This window comes from Oncorhynchus mykiss, chromosome 11 (assembly GCF_057628025.1).
Source record: "Oncorhynchus mykiss isolate SJ-2025 chromosome 11, ASM5762802v1, whole genome shotgun sequence".
Classification (NCBI taxonomy): domain Eukaryota; kingdom Metazoa; phylum Chordata; class Actinopteri; order Salmoniformes; family Salmonidae; genus Oncorhynchus; species Oncorhynchus mykiss.
In genome coordinates, this window is record NC_143032.1 from 53,664,930 (window position 1) to 53,687,147 (window position 22,218).

Sequence of the window (22,218 nt, forward strand, 5' to 3'; positions counted from 1 at the left end):
ATTTTTTACTTTAGTTTATTTGGTAAATATTTTCGTAACTTTTCTTGAACTGCACTGTTGGTTAAGGGCTTGTAAGTAACCATGTCACGGTAAGGTCTACACTTGTTGTATTCGGCGCATGTGACAAATAAAGTTTGATTTGATTTGAAGGATGATAAATGGAAACAAGATGCACCTGAGCTCAATTTCGAGTCTCGTGTCTGAATACCTATGTGAATAAGGTATTTCTGTTGTTGTTGTTTTTAATACATTTGCAAAACATTTCTAAAAACTTGTTTTCGCTTTGTCATTTAAACCATTATATAATAAGGCTGTAACGTAACAAAATGTGTAAAAAGTCACGGAGTCTGAATACTTTGAGAATGCTCTGTATAACCTCTTGTCAGTAGTCTGCTCTGGATCTGCCCCATGGACTGACATCCTCTCCTGGTCACACGACCATGGCAATGTAAGATTGATACTTGTAACCACCAATATTAACATTGACCTCATCGATTTGTTACAAAGTAACAAAATCATGAGAAAACAGGTTACATTTGTCGAGGAAATAAGAAAAGGAGATCGCCTGATAAAACGCGGTGGTAGCCGCGTTTTAGCAACAAGGTAGGCTTGCAAAATGAACTAGTTGTATGCTTCTGTAATGAATGTTAATGAAATGAGTGCATTATATTTATAGACACATCTGTTTTTAATGATGACTTGTTTTTCGAGCTTTGCTATTATTGCGTTCAAAGCAAACATTTCAGATCAAGTTTCTATTATTTCATGTTTGTAGATCTGCGGAGTCAAATAACATGTACCATCATAGATATATAGGTATGTACTACTGTATATATAGCCTACTGGTTGTTAACTTGTGCATTGTATGTTTGCATGTTTACATAGTTAATTTGAAACTATTGGCTATTTTGTGAGTCAGAAATGCAAGGCGAAACGCTGATCTGTTGATAGAGAAATGAAATGTAATAGCCTGCGTGTGGCATGTAATAGACACCACAGAAGCCAGTCGGGTATAGGAGTCCATATCTTTCCAAATGGTATTTTGGTAAATGTATTTTGGGGGGTTATCCAAATGTTAGTGTAATGTTAATTTGGTTCATCAATCTATTTAACATTACTGGTAATTGATCTAATACGCATTAACATTTTACTCAATCAACAATTGTGTGATTAATGCAGATAGAGGCCTCATTAATACACCTATCTATATGACAGACTCTGAGCATGTGTATAAGGAACAAAACACCAGGGTGGAGATGCACAGGACAGCACATTTCAAGGTTCCTGACCACCAGCAGGTGAAAACCATACACGTCCCCAAGTCCATGATGACTGCACCATTTCTACAGGTAACATGTCAGCAAGTTATTTGCCATATACCATAATTAATATATTGCTGAATGTAAATGTAGTGTTCTACAAAATGTTCTTATCATGTTCCAGCATCCAACCCTCACAACTGGACAGAAACGATATCTCTACAGTATTGCAAATGTCTACAGCACCGAGCACATGAGGCGACTGATGAAGCAACGCTATCTCAATGTGCTGCACCAGTGTATTAAATCAGGTGGGTTGTAATTGTATTTACTTTAGAATGGAATATACACCAACTATTGCCCATCTTAGATTGAATGTTTTCCCTCAAGGTCATAGCTCTTTGGATGCAACCAAACATACTACTGGAGGTCCACTGCTTAAAGATCGGCTCACGTTCAAGATGGACAATGAGAGAGATTCTGGATCTAGGATCAAGCCATATGGACAGAGGAAGGGCACCACAGTGCACTCTAAAGTTATCCTCCCAAAGATTACCAACAGTCACAGTGCAGAGTGAGAAGATTGTATTTTAAATAATTATAATGAAGTCAGTCATACATTCTATTATTCTGACAATGTATTGAAGTATAGTATAATTTGTATAATTTCAAAACACATTTTCCTTATTGGTAACACATTTATTTGAGTCTCCCGTTAAACTGTTTATACGAGTTTTTAAATAGTTTATAAACCATTATTACACACTGTACATTTATTGTCTGTTGATTGTATGATTACACGTCATTTTAATAATACATGTTTTAAAACTTAAAGGTAGAGTCAGCGATATGAAGTAGATGCACAAATTAAACAGCATAGTGTGCTAAAAAGTCGTTGAATCGCGAGTCTAAACTTCACTGTTTTGGTCCCGTGGCTACCACCTTGTAAGAGCATGAAGGGAACCTTTGCACATGCGCAGATACTGTGTGTGAGAGCAGTCTTTCATCTGGCTCATTTGCTCGTCACAATATCTGCAAGTGCTGCTCGTGCAATGTCATTTTGCTGTCTCTACCTCTTAATTTGCAGTTGATAATGTGGTGAGTATTTGAAAAATGTAAAATATAATCCCCCCAAAAAGCAGGGGCAAAACTAATATACAGAAACATCTGAAGAGAAATAAATGACAGCTGGGAAGCTTTCTGTAATAGGCTTGTGAGATTATTATGTAACAATGTGTTTGCAGTGCATTTACTACAGTGTGACTGCTTGACAATAAATTATATTGGTAAAAAATATCTTGAATCTTGTTTTGTATGCATTCAGGATTTTAGAATTGTAACTTAATATACATTACATGACCACTTATAGTCATACTAACCATAATGGTAATAGATTAGCATATTACACAATATGGTTCATTAGTAAGTCATCTTCATGCTGCTGTTTTGTAGTTGTTGCGCGTCAACTGCACGGACAGACACTAATTAGGGATCACCACAAAATCAAACTTTGTGGAACTTGACTGCCAAAATGAAGTGTGTCATTGAAAGAAACGGTGTTAAAGGTATGTTATCTTTTGGAATATAGATAACTGTAACACATACAGAAATGTGCAACACATTTTAAAGTACATATCTAGCTAACTTAGCTAGCTAGCTAAATGTGCCAAACAGGATAGTATAAACGTTAGCTAGCTAGCTAACTTACTCTCTAAAGTTGGCTAGCTTTGACAGCCTACCTCAGTCTGCGGATTGTTCTCTAAAGTGATTTAGCTAGATAGCTCAAATGTAGGATTTAGATAGCTAAATATGTTGACACATAATTGATGAATTTAATCTACATAAACAGTATCTCTGACTCTGTTTCTGACAGTTTTTGGGAAGGCTATTCATGCCCTGGCACGCATAGGAGATGAACTATGGTTGGATCCTATGATGAAAGGGGTAAGCATCAGTCCATTTGAAGTGTGCTATACAAATAACGTTTGATTTGTTGATGGTCTACAAAGCTTTATCAATGTAAAGTGTTAGCTACATAACATTGTCCTGTTCTAACCATTATGCATATAATTATCTGCCTGGTCTGGTCTCTTGTAGTTGGCAATGAGGTCAGTGAACTCAGCCCATTCTGCCTACGCCTGCTTCCTCTTCTCCCCATTGTTCTTCCAACACTACAGCCCAGACACAGGACCAGCCCAGGACTGTGGAACTGTCAAATGCAAGTTGGTCATGAAGGTAATGGCCAAGCTGTTCTGAATCTGCTGAATATGACCCCAACATCTCAAGATAGATAAATGTCTCACACAGGCCCATATGGAACAGTCCAGCATCATTGCTTTTACAATGGGTGAGACTTTATAGTACTAATAGTGTAATAGCTGTGTATTAATATACATCTTTTTGGTTTTAGTCAGTGCTGCCGCTATTTCGGTGCCTGGCTACCATTGAGCGTAATGTGGATAGCTGTCAAATATCCATTAATCTCCCAGACAACCGGGTGATATTCCAGTTTCACTGCAGACATGGTAGGAGAACAGTCCAATAGAGTGCTCTCAGATAAGATCTTGTTTTATATGTTAAGGACTTGTGTGTGTGTGGGTGTGTGTTGAGCAAATTCCAGTAGGTGTTCAACAATGATTTTGGAACAAAGGGGATTCTTTCTCAGATTGTAATGCATTGTATCAATACTAGATGGCGCTGTGTCCCAACATCTCATACTCATTGTGACAGGTATCACCAAAACACACAACATGGGTTTCCAGGAGAGTGAAGCTCTGCAGGCAGTGTTTCCTTCTCACCTCTGCCCCAATGTCCTGAAGGCCCAGCCCAGGTGACCTCCCATAAACATATCCCAATCTATCTCCTCGTGACATTGATGAAGAGTGATTCAGAGACTGACTAAGACTTACTACAGGGTGTCGTGTCTTTACTATCATTAACTGAAGACTGACTTTTTTATCAAAGATTCTCTGTAATTAGACTGATTAATCATGTAACCGTAATTACTAGGAAGTCGGGGCACCAAGGAAAAATATTCAGATTACAAAGTTATCATTTCCTAAAATAACTTTTCAGATATTTTATCTGGTCAATTAGTCTTCGAATTAATGAATTATTTACTTTACCTCACGTTCTAAGAAGTCACTACAGAGTGATAATTATAACAATTGAAATGCTAATCCTTTGCACATGAACGCTCACTCATTCGGGAACAATTGCAATCAATGTATATATTTACGCTCAGTGTGTCATCTTGATCGCTGGTGAAAAGTTTGTTTCTTTTGTAGAATTGTCCGTCTCTCTCCCTCTCTCTGTCGTGGTTATAGTGGATAGTTCAGAGTGACATTCATTTGTTTCGTTATAGAATGGATGTTTCGCCGGTTGTCGTTCTTCGCGTTCAATGATACCGAATTCCTAGCTGGAGACTAGTAATTCATATCAAAATGTGTTCTTATTCTGTCAGTATCGATAGTCTTAAGAGTTTAACCACGTGGTATGGTTAAAAGATTCAGCAATGGTCTACAACCTTTGTACTCTCCTAATGGAGAAAAACATGGTCTGCAACCTTTAGCCATCTCGTAATTGAGGTAAGCTTGGTCTGCTGATCGAAAACCCGAGAGGGGGTTTTATTCGGAAGGGCCGAAAAAGAGCTGTCCCAGGAGGCCTGACCCTAACTGGGCTCAGGGGCGGTCCCAGGATGTCTGACCCTAACTGGGCTCAGGGGCGGCTCTCTGATTTAGTTCAAATCAAAAGGGAATTGTATTTTTCTTCATTAAACAGTCCACAATCATATTACACAATTTATACAAACAGTATCATACTCACTCATTCATCTTATACAACAATTAGATGTAAACCTCATATCTGAGGCTATTATATAAACAGCTTTATGGTAATGTGGCCACACCGTCTCCCATGAGCTTCCCCAAGTTGTCACAAACGGACCAGTTCATAGCTGGATTCTTCACCGATCTTTTATACTTTCTCCAGAACATGAAATTTGTTCGTACCTCAAGTTCTGTGAGGTGGAAGGATTTCCTTTGTCCTCTATGAAAATGTACTCTCTCTATACTGTGTGTCCATGAGGAGATCCTCAGGAATTTACGACGTCTCTCTGACCACAGCAACCTAGTTGAAGGAGGAAAGGGGGAGGCGGGGAGAGGGGGATGGGGCTTGCTATACCCAAAGAGGCTAACGTCATGACAAGGGTATACAGTATATGATGATTATTTCATTAGTAATTTACATTTGTACTATCTATTATAATTGTATTAAATTTGTATTATTATTTTTGGGCCAGACTTCTAGGCGACATGGTGATGCACTTCCCAGTGTCTCAGGAAGAGATCACTCTGTCCATGTCTCCTCTGAGAGTCAATCTGAAAAGCTACTATGAAGATGAAAGTGGTGAGATGTTGCACTGTCTGCGCTGTATGAAAAAACCAACCCACAAAAAGTCGGTAACATATTGTGCCTGACTCCTGATTTTTTGGGTTGCAGATCAAATGAAGGCCATGCACACTGAGATGTCTTTAGAGCCCAGTGAGTTTGACTACTTCCAGGTTGGAGTTGACTCAGACATAACCTTCTGTCTGAAGGAGCTTAGGGTAAGGGGGTTATTTTGGGATGGACCTTATTTTTTGTCACATGAGCTTGTGAATATGTGAGGGTGTCACTGTCTGTGCTTGCATACCCATGGGTTAATTCATTTATTTACAGGACCCAAGTGTCCAGGAGACTCTGTACCCTATCATTTTCAATGGAACGTTCCCCTCATGGGCGGGATTTTGTTTTATGACCCTAATGAATCAAGTTATAATATGATGTTTTTTCCCCACACATGACTACATTTTTAGTGAACAGACAGTAATAAGTAGTAGAACACATGCATTGATTGCCTAACTCTCATACCATGTTCCAAATATATCCAAGTCCTCAGAGGAGAAAAAAACATCAGCATGATTCAATAGCAAAATATGTCACATTGGGACCTCAAAAAGGCAGCCATTTTGCATCCTATGTTTTTTTGTGTTATTTATTATAAAGTACAACTAAAGTGTCATAATTTGTGCTCAGACCCACATCCTTTGACCCGACCCTAACGTCCTGGAATGTTGTTGGGGGTACCCTTTTGTGAAGTCCCTCATTACACAGTAAAGCTATGCCCAGCTATAGACTGCTGTGTGTCCATGCTAGCCTGTGATTGAGTTGGACAGTGAGCCAGTCTCTACATTGCTGCTAGTCTTACCTGTCACAGTGTGTTAGAGGGGCTAGTCGAACACACACAGAGGCTCTGGTGTCTGGGCATCGAACAAAGCAATTCAACTGAACCCATGATTACCCCTTTCACTGTGATTGACCCCAACAACTTGAAAGGTTATGGCTAGTGTACACAGCAACATTGGTAATATGTGCCCTGTCATCTAATGTACATTGCTGTCTAGCATAGTACCAGAGTATTGTGACCTGTTATTTTAATTGGTGGTGAATGATCAAACAGTTACTCCAAAAATGCATGTGTTTAATGTATTAACCTCTTCTCTAGGGATTGCTGTCATTTGCTGAATCACATGGTCTACCAGTATCTGCCCACTTTGGCGCTGCAGGAAAGTAAGTATCCTGGTTCTTGTGATTATACCCAGTGACTATCACCTCTTTTACTTAGGTCCTAAATTAGGCCTGGAGTTTTTCCCGGTCTGCTCACACGGTTGGAGAAATCTCAGGGCCCGGGTTCTAGGTATGCTGATGTTGTGTTCTGCTGTTTGTCAGGCCGGTGGCCTTCAGTGTAGAGGACATGGTGCTGGAGGCCAGTGTGGTGTTGGCTACTCTTGTCAACCCAGAGAGCAGGACCCCCTCCCAGGCTACAGAGGCCCAGGCTCCTGCTGCACTAAGGTAGCTGTCACCATTCGTTAAACAGTTATTACCCCACCACTGATAGGGGGGTTCTGTATTTGGTCCAACATTGTGTAATACACCACATCACCAGCATCACATGCTGCCCTTAATCTGCTTCTATCTTCATCATCTATTATGTAGTCACCATAGCAACCCTACCGCTATATCAAATAATGTATGTAGAAGTGCCCAAATGATTTCAATAGTCAGAGAAGCCCTTGTTCGGAGGCATGGTGTGTAGAAAGGCAGGACATTTTGTCCTAGCGAGAAACGGTTTCTCAGTTCAATAGCAAATAAAACAGTTAACAGGCTTAGATAGCCTTAAAGCGCCTGCCCAGTCATGTGACAGTCACAGTAGAGTAAATTTGAACTAGCCTTTCCTAGAATCCTAGAGTTGGCTGTACCTGTGATGTCCTCCTTACCGGAGGCAGTTGGCCAGCATGTGCTTTTTTTGGTGCCTCATTGGGGGTTGTGTTACAGAACAGTGCAGTAGCACTGTGACAGAGGCTGGCTATCTGGGGAAAGGCCGTGCTGGCTGGGTTAGAGGCCTGATAGACTGACAGGCTGTAATCCCGACATCCTCCACAGTCACTAACCTGTTACGTTGCTCTGGCGATGATGTCACTCAGTGTGTGGCCCGCCCGGCCTCTATGTATCTCTCTCTTAGTGTCTGCTCTGAGCCGCCTGAGGTGGGATTTGCACCAGTCCCAGCCGGATTGTGGCACATCTGGGTCACTTATGACGTCGCTGCATTGCACTGCTTCTTCCTTTTTCAAGGAAACGTTCATACAGTATGTTCGAATGACCAAAATGGAAATGTCATTTTTATACCTTCATGGAATACTCTGATTTTTGTATGACAGGTTTATGTTGTAGTTGTACAATTTATGTTTATATACTTATGTTACTGAACCCGCTGTTCCATAACCTCCCAGGCAAACACACACATTATTCTCATGTTGACCTTGACGAAGATAAGTGAAGATATTTAAAACCCAGCTCCTTCTCATTCTCTCTCCTGCTGGGACGCTTCTTTATCGGCACATTCTGGTTCTCTCTGTGGTGCAGTCAGTGGTGTTTATGGAAAGCATGTTTATACTGAGGAACACTAAGAAAACAGCCAGAGGCAGTGGCCTGCCATGTGCAGGAGAACAGGCGAAACAGAGTTAGGTTGTCCTAGCATGCAACCTTGGAGCACAGCCAACATCCAACAGCAGTGTCACTCTTACAACAGCTCCCTTTTTTCTCTCTCTCCATGTTCCTCCCTTTCTCTCCCTGCCATCTCCCTGGCTCTGCCCCTCCCCTCTACTCTCTCTCCATGTTCCTCCCTTTCTCTCCCTGCCATCTCCCTGGCTCTGCCCCTCCCCTCTACTCTCTCTCCATGTTCCTCCCTGCCATCTCCCTGGCTCTGCCCCTCCCCTCTACTCTCTCTCCATGTTCCTCCCTTTCTCTCCCTGCCATCTCCCTGGCTCTGCCCCTCCCCTCTACTCTCTCTCCATGTTCCTCCCTTTCTCTCCCTGCCATCTCCCTGGCTCTGCCCCTCCCCTCTACTCTCTCTCCATGTTCCTCCCTTTCATCTCCCTGCCATCTCCCTGGCTCTGCCCCTCCCCTCTACTCTCTCTCCATGTTCCTCCCTTTCTCTCCCTGCCATCTCCCTGGCTCTGCCCCTCTCCCCCCTCTACTCTCTCTCCATGTTCCTCCCTTTCTCTCCCTGCCATCTCCCTGGCTCTGCCCCTCCCCTCTACTCTCTCTCCATGTTCCTCCCTTTCTCTCCCTGCCATCTCCCTGGCTCTGCCCCTCCCCTCTACTCTCTCTCCATGTTCCTCCCTGCCATCTCCCTGGCTCTGCCCCTCCCCTCTACTCTCTCTCCATGTTCCTCCCTTTCTCTCCCTGCCATCTCCCTGGCTCTGCCCCTCCCCTCTACTCTCTCTCCATGTTCCTCCCTTTCTCTCCCTGCCATCTCCCTGGCTCTGCCCCTCCCCTCTACTCTCTCTCCATGTTCCTCCCTTTCATCTCCCTGCCATCTCCCTGGCTCTGCCCCTCCCCTCTACTCTCTCTCCATGTTCCTCCCTTTCTCTCCCTGCCATCTCCCTGGCTCTGCCCCTCTCCCCCCTCTACTCTCTCTCCATGTTCCTCCCTTTCTCTCCCTGCCATCTCCCTGGCTCTGCCCCTCCCCTCTACTCGCTCTCCATGTTCCTCCCTTTCTCTCCCTGTCATCTCCCTGGCTCTGCCCCTCCCCTCTACTCTCTCTCCATGTTCCTCCCTTCCATCTCCCTGGCTCTTCCCCTCCCCTCTACTCTCTCTCCATGTTCCTCCCTTTCTCTCCCTGCCATCTCCCTAGCTCTGCCCCTCCCCTCTACTCTCTCTCCCTGCCATCTCCCTGGCTCTGCCCCTCCCCTGTACTCTTTCTCCATGTTCCTCCCTTTCTCTCCCTGCCATCTCCCTGGCTCTGCCCCTCCCCTCTACTCTCTCTCCATGTTCCTCCCTTTCTCTCCCTGCCATCTCCCTAGCTCTGCCCCTCCCCTCTACTCTCTCTCCATGTTCCTCCCTTTCTCTCCCTGCCATCTCCCTGGCTCTGCCCCTCCCCTCTACTCTCTCTCCCTGCCATCTCCCTGGCTCTGCCCCTCCCCTCTACTCTCTCTCCCTGCCATCTCCCTGGCTCTGCCCATCCCCCTCCCCTCTACTCTTTCTCCATGTTCCTCCCTTTCTCTCCCTGCCATCTCCCTGGCTCTGCCCATCCCCCTCCCCTCTACTCTTTCTCCATGTTCCTCCCTTTCTCTCCCTGCCATCTCCCTGGCTCTGCCCCTCCCCCTCCCCTCTACTCTTTCTCCATGTTCCTCCCTTTCTCTCCCTGCCATCTCCCTGGCTCTGCCCCTCCCCTCTACTCTCTCTCCATGTTCCTCCCTTTCTCTCCCTGCCATCTCCCTAGCTCTGCCCCTCCCCTCTCTCTCCCTCACACACTGATGCACGTGCAGCTGCAGTAACTCACGCGGCATATCATGTAACACACACGCTCATGAGAGCAGACTTCTTTCAAACTCACACTGCTCGGTTATCTAAAAACAACCTTTTCCCAATAGAACGTGGCATGCGCATCTCATATAACTTCTAATATATATATATATATTAGCAAAGTCTGTTAGCAATGCTATTGCTTAAGTTTGTTGATTATCACGAATGTGGTTAATTAATATTGATTTGAGACTGACAGGCATCTGTTTTCAATATGCTATAGCTATATAGGAAAACAACTATAGGCAGACCACTGGAGGGAAATGCCTGAAGGCAGCCTTGCTGTAATGGTCCTTATATGCTCTCAGGTGTGGAGGTGTTGTGGAGCCTACGGAGGGCCCGTGTGAGGCAGATGTCGGTCCCCTCCAGGCCCAGGGGTTTCCCTCTGCAGGCGAGCTGATAGCATCCAGCCAGGGAAGCCCAGTGTTCAGTGGAACAGCCCTCATGAGAGAGTTCACCAGGACAGGAGAATATTCTGACAGGCTCAGAACACCACGTTACACACACAGAGGTCGTGGCATCACAACTCCTCCTTCCTCCAAGGTAAATTAGAACAAAATATGAACTTTGGTTGACTTCTGTTTGTGCCCTCAAGCCACTGTGTTGTTATTTTGGCAGGCGCTGACTGGTAACATACTTTGGTAAGTTCCAAAGTACAGATAAGGCCTTGCTTTAACGTTCAACCTGGAATGTGCCTAGATTGCAATAATGTTTAACCATGTGATGTGATTGACCTGAAAGATACAGGGTGAAGGTGAATTGTGACGTATGTAAGGTGTGTGGCTGGTTGCACAGTCCTCATATCTCAAGCCCTTTTGCCTAAGAACCACCAGACCATATTGCGAAAACTGTTTCACAATTTGCTGTTTTTTTCCACCCATGCTCATAGTCTGCTCAGCTGTCTATTAATGATGAGTAATGTGTTTTGGTTCCTTAGGTTCGCTCCCTCCTCTTTGGGGCCATGTCCTGTGAGCAAGGTGATGGTTGCACCTCTATGCTGCCCAGTCTGGTGTGTTCCAGTGATACAGAAGATGGGGGAGAGGAGAGGGCCATTGGTGCACTGTAAGTTACCACAGAACGATGACCAAGCCAAGAACTGTTTTCATACCCTGCAAGTTTTTTCAGCAGACCATAGTCTTTTCCCCATTGTATATTGTAAATGCATTTAAATGAGAACATAATATTTTTTAATTAATTTGAGTGCTTTAAATTAAAGTTCATAAAGCATGGCTGTTTGTTTTTACTAACAAATAAGTTATTCCAAGAAACATATATTGTAGATCTGAAAGTCAGACATCAAAAGCATAACATTAATTGGGGTAAACGTCTGTCCTCTCTTCCCTGTGACCCAGAAACCAATAAGTTGTTGAGAATTGTCAATTCGTTAATAGGTAAATGGAAGACGGTCCTCCCCTCGATAGCCTTCATTTGGCGAGGAAGCACATGTTTATGACCAGTCTAATTTATACAAGTGCATTTTCATCCACTTTCCCCCTACTCGATTACCTTTGACCTTTTTCAAAAGGAGGCCAGGGAGGACGGAGGTGAGGAAATCTAAAATTGTGAAAAGGCCCTAGATTTGCTCATGAAAACATTCCTCAAGCCAAGCGCCTGGGGATGCCACACCTGGGTGCTGATAGTAACTCCACACATCTCACAGACTCGCTAAAGCTTGAGGAATGTGTAACCAAACATACAGATCACATGGAGCCTTTTCATGTAGCTTCAGGCAGTCCCCTCAGTTGCATAAGAGCAGACAGCTGCGAGGGAAACACTTGAATCTAGTCCACTGTGGCCCCTGCTGAGACAGAGGAATGGATGAGTCAGAGCAGGGATATGCTGCCTGGCAGGGAACAGTAGGATTCCACCTTCAAAGGGAAAGACTGCATAAAGATGATCTATCACGTGTAGCAGCATGGCCTACCTCACTGGGGGGGTAGCCGTGTTCTGATTCTAGATGCTTTTGACCTACATGTTTTCATTACCTCAGGAACTGTTCAGTCTACTGTGTAAGTAGACAAATACCTTGCAGAGACCACTGAACAAACAATATTGACACAGAAAAACATGTGACAAGGGTCTGGTTAAAAGGAAAAGAACGAGGGTAATAAATACTGTACTTTATTGAAATATGTTACAGCTTTGAAAACATGGCATTGTTGAACTGTATATACAAAATATAGCGCTCACTGTAACAAACGTTGCTTTTTGAACATAACGATTAACTGAAGTCTAGAACTGGCCAACAGAACAGGGGTACTGGCAGGTCACTAAGTCAGTGTGGAGCAGGATATGGACATCATGGAGAAGCTTTGATATAGTGCCGTCTGACAGGGAGAATTGCTTGTATTTTAAGGCTGGTGGGGTTCTTGGCCATCTCTACAGTGCCATGATGTTTGCGAAAACATTTGGGCCATCCAGTGCAGGTGTGTTTCAACTCCCAGCGCAGTAAGAAATGTATGCAGGGCATTAAGTCCTTTAGGTTTTTTTTATGTCATAAAACACCTGATAGCCCTACATCGGTCAGCACCGGCATAGATATTATTTTCCTAGTTAGGGGAGAGCCCTTGAAGCAGGACAGTAGCCTGTAGTGAGGGAACACCATGACATCAACAGAAAGAAAACCAAGGGGTATTACAGTTGATACACAGAACCTTGTTAAAAGGCCCAGTGCAGTCAAAATGGTGTTTTCCTGTGTATTATATCGTATCATAGCTGATGAAACTCTGCAAAAGTGAGATTTGTTATTTCCTATCTGCACAGGACCTTATAATCAGCAATTTTGCATGTGCAGGAGTTTGGGCTTTCCATGGTAAAATCACCATGCGGTAAATTGGTTAATAGACTAAGAACAAAGAAAGGGAAAAGGGGATACCTTGTACAAGTGAAATGTGGTATTTAACCCAACCCCTGTGAATCAGAGGTGCGGGTTCCAAACTTCTAAAATGCTATTTTTTTCAAATTTTTATGGAAATCTATTACAGTAATGATGTACTTAATTGTGTCGAAGTAATTTGATATTGATATAAAACAGCTGTATTGGGCCTTTAAGGATTCTAAGATAATTTGTCATGCTCCCCCCCCCCCTCCCTTAAAAATAAATAGCTTGACCATTCAAATTTGAATGTGTCCCATGGTGAAAGGCATTGAACACATTGAAAGGGAACGAGAGGTCTCCCATCAGATGGCGCAGATTAAGCATTAAGACAGCAGGGCATGATGGGAAAGTAAGTGTGAATCATATGGCTACTTGTCCATTTCTACTCTGTCTCCAGAGCTGACACAGTGTGGGGTTTAGGGAACAATATGATACACAATTTTGCCACTATCAATAACATCTGATACAAGGCACATCAGCTCCATAAATCAACATGTACATAGTACATGTTAAAGGAAACCTCACCCAAAAACAATATTTTGGTATTCGTTTCATAGTCCCAAAATGTTTTTCTTGTCAGCAATATAGTTTTGAAAATACAAAAATCATCCATGTATGATGCATTTTGCATCATATGAATCTGTGTTTTGCATCAAGTGGTGATGTTTTTTTATTTTTTATTATCTTAACTTGATTGCTGACAAGCAATACATTTCGGGACTATTGAAACAAATAACCAAAAGATAGTTTTGTGGTGGAATTTTCCTTTACAAAGGAAATGTCACTCTTAAAATGTTTCTGCACATGAGTTATGTTGTAAATGCAAAGTGCACATTTTTGACTGCAGCAAAAAAGAAAATGAAAATCGGTTAAATTAAATAAAAACACTAGTGACCTGATTCATAAGACTTCATCAAATGTGCCATTGGAGCTTTACAGCGAGGACAACTGAGAAATTCTGATTGTGAACAATTTTCCCTGAAGCTAAACTGAAACAGTCCAGATTCCCACCCCCATCAAACCAAAGCAGAAATAAAATGATATCTGCTTGGTCACTTGACCAACATCCACTGTGAACTTTTAGATATGCTTTCTTTAACCTTGTGCGTAAATGGTTGTTACCATTGCATCCCAGTGGATATAAAAAAAGCGGTGTAGCCTACACAAAACCCATCCATTCCGTATGTATACAATATGAACATCTGACACGCGACAGCCTCCAGGTTACTCTATCACACATAACAACCTTCAACATCACTTGCAGTCACTCACTCTTTGCGTCGCAGCAGGGGTCAGAGAACAGGTTTGACAGAAACATCAAGCCATTTCAAAAAAATAGTTATTTTAACATTTCACATCCTTAGAAATGATTCACTTGGTCTGTGTTTGACCCAAATTGTACTGACATGGCAAAGTATGTGGCAACTGCACCTCGTCTTCATACAACCCCTTAGATCAGTCAAACAACTTAAAATACCACGTAGTCCCTTTCCCACAGATCTACCAAAACATTCTAACATCCTTTAATATCACAATGATGCATGCCCTTATACCCGCATATTTGTTTTGCCCTCAACGTCTTTTAATTGTTTGTTTTTCTGTGTAAGGTGAGTCACTGTAAAAGTGGCGTTTTCATGGCCCTATCGTTTCGACTTGATGGTATGATGCTACTTCCCGTCTGGAATCAGCTCGGTTCCTGTGATTAACCCTCATTGGCATGATTCACAGAGTTTCAATTCTGACGCTTTTGACTGGCTAATACTGACCACCTTTCTCTCTCTCTCTCTCTCCATCCTGAGCTTTGCTCCAAGTCCAAAAATAATGTGAGAGCCAGAGCCTCATCTCCAACATGCTGATGTCCTTCATCCCACTGAACGGGGATTATGTCAATGACAACTGGGACATTTCCCAGATAGATCCTTTGCAGCGGGTATTCTAACCAGAGATGTCAGAACTGCATGTATTGTCAGTGTTCCATCTGAGAAATAGGACTGATTATCTCAGGGGGCCGAAGGTGGGCTCAGTCAGCCACCAACACTAGTCCCTAATCCCCACCAGCAGGAATCAAAGCAGTCTGACATCTTCAAGAGACAGATGGCAAGAGGAAACTCTCCTAATTCCCCTCCTAGCCTCAATACAGTCTCTAGTCTGTGTACTCTGCCACTATTGACAGCAACACGGTGATGTCATCTGGCTTTCCTCCTGTGGGGAAGAGAAAGAGATGCAGTCAGAAGGATGAGTGTGAGAACAATCTCTCATTTTCATCATTCCAAAAGGAAGCAGCCTGAGAGCAATGGAAGGAACACTAATAAAACACTTCTTATTCCTCACTGGGTGTCATTCTTCCTGATTTATAGAGCAGCCCTCTCAGCCTGGATACCATTCACAAGGGAAGCAGGGTATGAATGGAGCAAATGGACTATGAAATGAGGACTACCTTGGCTTTGTTTCCAATTTCCACTTGCAGGAAGAAGTGATAAAAGTGATGATCATTACCTCTTACATTCAGTCCATTGTCACAGGCAAACTGGGCAAAAGGCGACATATAGTTGGGGTCGTATGCCAGAACATGGGCCTGCTCTGCAATGCTCCTGGCTGTCTGCTGGATACTCTCATAGTTGGTGTTCTGCAAAAACAAAATGGAGGAGTGTCTTAGTTTTTTTTTCAATGTCTTGTTCCTCCACTTCAATACTCTGCAGAATGAAACAGTAAACCTGTTTGTTGTACACGAGTACGGCACGGGTTTATGCGAGGGTGTACCTTGAGTTTTTTCAGCTCCTGTAGGATCATGTAGTCGGGCATGTTGTCGAAGAGGCCATCTGTGGCTGTGAGAATTATGTCCCCCAACTCGACATCGAAGGAGGAGCTGTCTGCAGCGTCGGGACTGAGGGGGCACAGAGAGCTTAACACAACGTAGCGGGGAAATAACAGTCTTGTGGAACATGAGTTAAAATATCCTGATCATATAGTGCCCATTAGAGAGGGAGCGTTAAAGTGCTTAACCAAATTGCAAACATTATCCAATTGCTCCCCCTTCTCATACCCCCCTCCAGGAAGGAAATCTGACCTGTCTGAGCCCAGTTTAATCTGTGCCTCTAGCCTTTCATTAGCCTAGATCACTGACACTGCTGCTCGGTCTCCTGTCTTGACTATGAGACTCAGGCACACACCTCAGGTTAGACATGGCTACAGATCACTGTGTCAAACACTGGAATGAAGTACATTTTTTTTTATAGAAATCATGCAATGCAGTTATACATTTCAACTGACTACTTTTTCAGCTGTGAAATGCTGCTGCTAACAAATTGCACAGGTATGGTGGAAAATAATCTAAGGAATAGCACACCTTGGCCGTCATGGGAAGTTGTAAGGAACTGCTGTAATGTTGATGTGCGACTGATACACACATATACAGTAGATCAGAGCCATGTGCAGTATCAAGTTTAGTTCTTGGAAGGCGACATTCATTCTGCCCCAGACTCCCCGACACTCATGGCTGTTCTAGAAACCATCTGTAACCCAGCCACCATTCGATCTACAGTCCTACATTACATTGAGGCTTTAGCGCTACGTTTCAAAATAATCACTATTAAGGAATCACGGATTTAGCTCTAAATTAAATGAACGTAGAGTCTTCCCACCAACTACAACAGAATCACAACGCTTATGACCCCGAATATGATACTATCAATGGTAAAAATACTGCCGCCTCTAGCTCATGGAAAGACTACAATTTCCAGCCTGTATGCAACAGGGCCACGTCAAATAGGTCCGAAATTTGGACTGACTAGGGCCCGGTTTCCCAAACGCGATGGAACTTAGGCTTACGAGTGTATTAACGATGCATCTTTCCGACAATGGCTGAAGATGTAACATGAGTTTCCCAAAACACCACGCAGAGAGAACGCTCACTAAGTGCGTCGTTGAGGCATGTGACGATACTGAGAATCAAAAGGTAACGCTGCTCTCGGATCAGAATTCTCCATTCAAATCTGACCTTAACATTAGAATTATTCCACAATACTGACAACGGATCAGCTCTTAGGAGAGATATCACCTAAGGCTACAAATATTGAGGCGGCTTATTCTAATGCTCACCCTATAATATGCATTAAATCAAGATTTGGCACATCATTAAATATATTGAGGGAAAAAAAATTGACAGTAAGCCAAACAGAGAAATAAAACTCAATTGAATGAACATGAAATGTATTTCCATATCATTGAAATATATAGGCTATACTGCAAGTAGGCTATTTATCTTTTACTTCAAATTGAAAACAGAGATGACTGAATTCTCTTTTTATCCTTTGCTTGTTTGTAATAATTGCAAAGACAATGTGAACGTTGTATTTGTAGTCGACTTCGTTGTGAAGTTATCAGCAGTCGCAGAGGCAGATAAACATCTTGATTCTATGTTTAGCAGAGATCTTCTGTGTATAAAGTGACACGGTAGGGAAAAACGCATCTAACGACTCACTTAGCTGTTCCACGAGTGGTCTAAGGCAGTCGGTAAATAACAAGCGTTTTCAAGTGCAACTTTGGTAAGGATGGTTTTGGGAAACAATTCAGAGATTTAACGATGCTCCTACGAAGGTTCTAACGATGAACTTAGCCTTCAGATGCTTTTTGGAAACCGGGCCCATATCTGTTTATTCTGTATAGAGATAAGTCATGGAGATATCCTATGCACTGAGCAAAACCAAGCCATTTTATAATAGGTATGTATGATGAGGCTACGGTTGTGAATAGGCCTGTTCTACGGGTACTATGCTGTGTATCAGCTACATTTACGACAGTGACAGTTCAGTTCCACCTCACACCAGTTTAGAGAAACCCACATGAGCAGCTCTAAATAATCTCCCTGTTCTAGATTACTGGGTTGAGAAGGCCTGTGGGTAAGCAGACCAGGGATTGGCTGCTGTGAGAAGGGCAGTGAGGCTGCTGTGAGGAGGGCCATGAGGACACGTGTGTGTGTGTGTGTGTGTGTTGAGACTTTGGCCTGGCTTAAAACGGTGGCAGGGAGCCAACACCGGCCTCACTGGAGTCTGCAGCACTACTGCTGCTGGCATGCCTACACAAGGAGAGAAAGCAGCACATGGCCCCCATGTGGTAGTACTGACACTCACTAATGCTGCATCGACACTGAACTGGACAGACCAGAGAGCAGCACAAGGGCAGAACCAATGCAGAGACTCTGTGCTTCAAAACCAAAAACATAGCTACACAGCTTCTTTACAATAGAAAATATGGCTTCGGCAGGGCCACAAAACTGACCTGTCACTGAGGACGGCCCCCTCTGCCTCGGGTGGGGCGATAGAGAGCTGGAAGGGGGTGTTGAAGTAGTGCTGCTGTTCGTCAGAGCGGTGCACCACTTCTCCTTCCCTCACCACCAGGAAGCCTGAGTCTCCCAAGTTAGCAGTGTGCAGCCGATGGCTCTGCCGGTCCAGCACCACGATGCAGGCCGTGCTGCTGCCTGGAAGGAGATAACACAAGATGATAAATATATGGGTGGCACGCCCTACATCCTGATTATATTTGTAACAAATGAAGTCGAATAGAGCCATTGAACAATTTATAAATTGGTTGGGATGATTTATGAGTAGTGATTTTGTTGGGTTGCTTTATATCATGATCATACTGTAGCTAAACCTGTGGTTAGAAGAGGAAGGCATGTCAATACATTTCAGGAGGAGAAACATTTGGAAAGGATAACATTTAAGGAAACATAAAAGTTAACCGAACCGGCGAAAACATGGCTCCGCGTGCAGCCACACCCTGCTGATGAGTCATCTGGACCACCAGAATGTTCTATGGGAGCTCCCTACAACCCCTCACGCTCTCTGACTCACCCTACTCTCACTCCCTTTCTTGTGTGTTTTTTCAATAGTAATACAATTACTGCTGGCCTCACGACCGTACTCCTCAGCACTGGAAAAATACAATACTGACTTGTTTTTCTCTTCTACATGAGCTGGGATGGAAAAGTACAGACTGACGACACGGACTGCTTGACTCCTCACTCTCCATTTGTTTTGTCCTGCACATTTCCGCATGCTCCATTCTAGCAAAGCAATGGATCAAGATGAGATTCTGGCGGGGATAGGCTTCTCCACATCTTTACACTTCCCAGGATAGAGGCATGCAGCAGGTCTCTGACTCATCACGCAAATATCCTATCTAAATAGCAGCACCTCACATGTCACTTAGCCTAACCATGCAGACTGAAAACAGACCATTCTAAGACTGCTTTAAGACCGTATTCTCTATTGTAAATGCCTATTCTAGTCAGTATGAGGCAGACACTAGTGATTTCCTTTTGCACCAGCCTCCAGGTTCACAAAACACTGATCCTCCAGGGCTGCCTTTACTCACCCAGCAGAGGCACTTTGTTCTGTAGGAGCTCATAGTAGCTGCTTGTGAGGACGCCCACAGGGTTGCTTGGAACAAAGCGTCCCTCCTTTACCAGCCGCTCACAGGTCTTCATAAGGGTCCCTGAAAACTGTGATGGGTCCACACCGTAGTCTCTCCAACCACCCACTCCATCTGCCACACCTGATGAAACCACACACAGTCAGGTATTGGTTCAATAGAGGAGAACAGGATAGGAAAGAATCAAGATTGTATTCTGATTATTCTTAACACTCCTGACGAAGACATTCCCAGAAGAAGACAGTTTTCCGACAATGGAAAATATTAATCGGAAACAAGTACTAGACGTCTTCACACAGTTGTGACAGGAGAAACAATGGGCACTTTCACTAAAACAAAACACCAAGTGTATAGAGCAAGACAGTGCTTAGAATGAAACAAGGGACGCTTCAGAGAATAAGCACTTCTTTGACATGCTTCTCACTAAACTTTTTCCTGGAATAATCTCCATTGATAATTTGGCCAGTCTGGTACATATAAACCATTTTTACTGATAGCTATCTGAAGCATATGTTGTCTGCAGTTGTCAAGTCACATTACATTATCAACAAGCCCATACACTAGCTTGCAGTCACATTATCACACTGCTTAAAACCCTGAAACATTTGGTTTCTATGGTTATTGAAATGTACCTCTGCCTATTATGGGAGCTGTTGGTCTGGCAGTCCAAGTTCTTCCTAGGAATGCAATTATTTCCAGCTGCTTCCCAGACACAAGAATCAGCTCTTGCTGTGACCATACAAGGAGGGTCGTCTCACTCTCTCCCTGCCAACCTTTGGCTCACTGATGTGACAACAGTCAGACATGGCCTGCCTCACAGCTTCCTTCCAAGCCACACAGAGGACATATAGGCTCAAGTGGACAGTGGGATTTTCTAACAAGTCAAGGAGGATATTCTGGCTTTGGTTAGGCTACCTCTGGATTTCTGAATCACATTTTCTAAGTTGTTTTGATAGCTTACAAAGGCTACTCTTCTCTAAAGCCAGTGTTACCTGAAATCATAGCTTTAATGCAAAAGCATTGAACTTTCTAGCATTACAGTGCAATTAGTCAATTAGCCACATGACCAATAAAGCAGCATTCACAGTTTAGCTTACCTGATACTAAAAATGTACAATGCCCTTTAAACTGTGGGCTACAGACATGTGACTATTTGCAGCAGAACTATTGGTTTGTCTATCAATATGATAATGTCAAATCTGAGACACCAACCATCAGTCTTGGTGGGGATCAGGAGGTACAAGTGTGTTTGTCATACTTGTATGAACTGGGCTAGAATGCTACTGATAGATGTGCTGTTATTTAGTGTTGAGCCTGTTCCTTATTTTACAAGGCAGAGGATCATGTCTGTTCTACACTACATTAATATCTGAACGTTTTGTAACATAGTGACCTTCTGAGGTCCAGGACCAGGTAGGTAGGTACACCATATAAGTTCTGACATGGGGTAAAGTGTGAATGAAAAATGAAGTCTGTCTGGGACTGATTGGTTGTAGCCTAGTTATAGTGAAAAACAAGAAATCAATAAATAAGTTCTCAATGTTCATCTTTCTAATCTATTTATTAATGTGTACATACTGGTTACCGTTTGGTTATGGCTGCCCCCCTATCACTACAATTATCAAACTACTACAGGCAGCTCTGACCTCTAGGACAGCGTTTCCCAAATGTAATTGTATTTGCTTGGCTTGAAACTAAGCCAATAGTATAGCAACCTAGTTAGCGTATTGTGCATCATGATCAAACAAAACAGTCCATGCTAAGTGTCCCTGGTTTGTTATTGTTTGATACTACAAAACGTAGTTAAGGCAAACTAGCTACTGTAACTAGCAACGGTGCACTGTCTGGCATGTTAGTTAGCTAAACAACCAGGCCGGTTATATCATCACGTTATAAAATAGTTGTCAATGCCAGGCATTGTTTACTCACCCAAAACATCGGCAGATTTATGTCGTGCAATGAAGCAAGCGTCGTCGCCGTAGCACATCCCTTTCTTCAAGATACCCTTCCGAAAATCCTTCCCAAACCCGCAGCTTGCTGTTACCAGGCTGTAGTCGCGGCTATCCGTTTGAGAGAGTCCGCCAATTACTGCTCTGGCAACCAGTCTACCGTATGAAAGTACGGAGAACATCACCTACACACCAGCTCCCACTATACTGAGTACCAAGCTAGAAACAACCTAGGTGTTAGCTAGCTATATTAGCTCCAATGTCACAATCTTGACTCGCTAGCTTGATACTGTACTGCTTAGTTAGCTAGCTAACGTTAACATTCGCCACGCAGAAACAAAACAAACCAGCGCGCCAGCTGATGCGAAAGCCCAGACGATACTTATTCTTTATTTAGTTTAATACAATATTTATTGCCAAATCAGTAACAACTGCTCCGTAATTCGAAGGATATCACAAGTCCAGATTCCCAGAGAAGTTCGGAGTTCGTTGCAGCCATTGTGCCTGTAGAACAACCTACCACATTTCTGAAACATGCTGGGGGAGCGAGCCAGAGTGATCTGCTCTGTGGTCTTGTGACTGGGCTGACGTCACATCTCATTACACAATTTGAGTTTCCTCAGTTCTTCTAACCCTGAAAATCATCCATGACTTTTGTTTTTTAATAAATGTTTACTTTTGAAAAAAAGCATCCCCTTCGAATAATTCATTTCAGGTTTATGAAACTTAAATGTGTAGCAGAAAAACATGATGGCTTCTACGCCTTGCGAGGATTCTGATGGATTTTACGACA

The 22,218-nt window shown here is 43.3% G+C and overlaps 3 protein-coding genes across 3 annotated transcripts; 2 read left to right on the forward strand and 1 right to left on the reverse strand.

Annotated features, from left to right (window-relative positions):
* The first annotated feature begins 177 nt into the window (after positions 1-177).
* On the forward strand, positions 178-2,357 carry fam216a (family with sequence similarity 216 member A). Its single transcript, XM_021621279.3, has 5 exons — positions 178-603; positions 776-816; positions 1,216-1,349; positions 1,444-1,570; positions 1,650-2,357. The coding sequence occupies exons 1-5, from the start codon at positions 518-520 to the stop codon at positions 1,835-1,837; spliced, it is 576 nt and encodes a 191-aa protein (XP_021476954.2). The 5' UTR covers positions 178-517; the 3' UTR covers positions 1,838-2,357.
* On the forward strand, positions 2,235-11,395 carry LOC110535905 (cell cycle checkpoint control protein RAD9B). Its single transcript, XM_036935726.2, has 10 exons — positions 2,235-2,357; positions 3,133-3,203; positions 3,357-3,494; positions 3,990-4,089; positions 5,560-5,666; positions 5,760-5,866; positions 6,805-6,869; positions 7,029-7,151; positions 10,475-10,709; positions 11,104-11,395. The coding sequence occupies exons 2-10, from the start codon at positions 3,179-3,181 to the stop codon at positions 11,230-11,232; spliced, it is 1,029 nt and encodes a 342-aa protein (XP_036791621.2). The 5' UTR covers positions 2,235-2,357; positions 3,133-3,178; the 3' UTR covers positions 11,233-11,395.
* An 876-nt stretch (positions 11,396-12,271) lies between these two features.
* Positions 12,272-22,214, reverse strand: pptc7a (protein phosphatase targeting COQ7 a). Its single transcript, XM_021621278.3, has 6 exons — positions 21,406-22,214; positions 19,420-19,599; positions 18,322-18,520; positions 15,805-15,928; positions 15,541-15,670; positions 12,272-15,246 (listed from the first exon to the last, which is right to left on the reverse strand). The coding sequence occupies exons 1-6, from the start codon at positions 21,605-21,607 to the stop codon at positions 15,188-15,190; spliced, it is 894 nt and encodes a 297-aa protein (XP_021476953.1). The 5' UTR covers positions 21,608-22,214; the 3' UTR covers positions 12,272-15,187.
* Between the last annotated feature and the right edge of the window lie 4 nt (positions 22,215-22,218).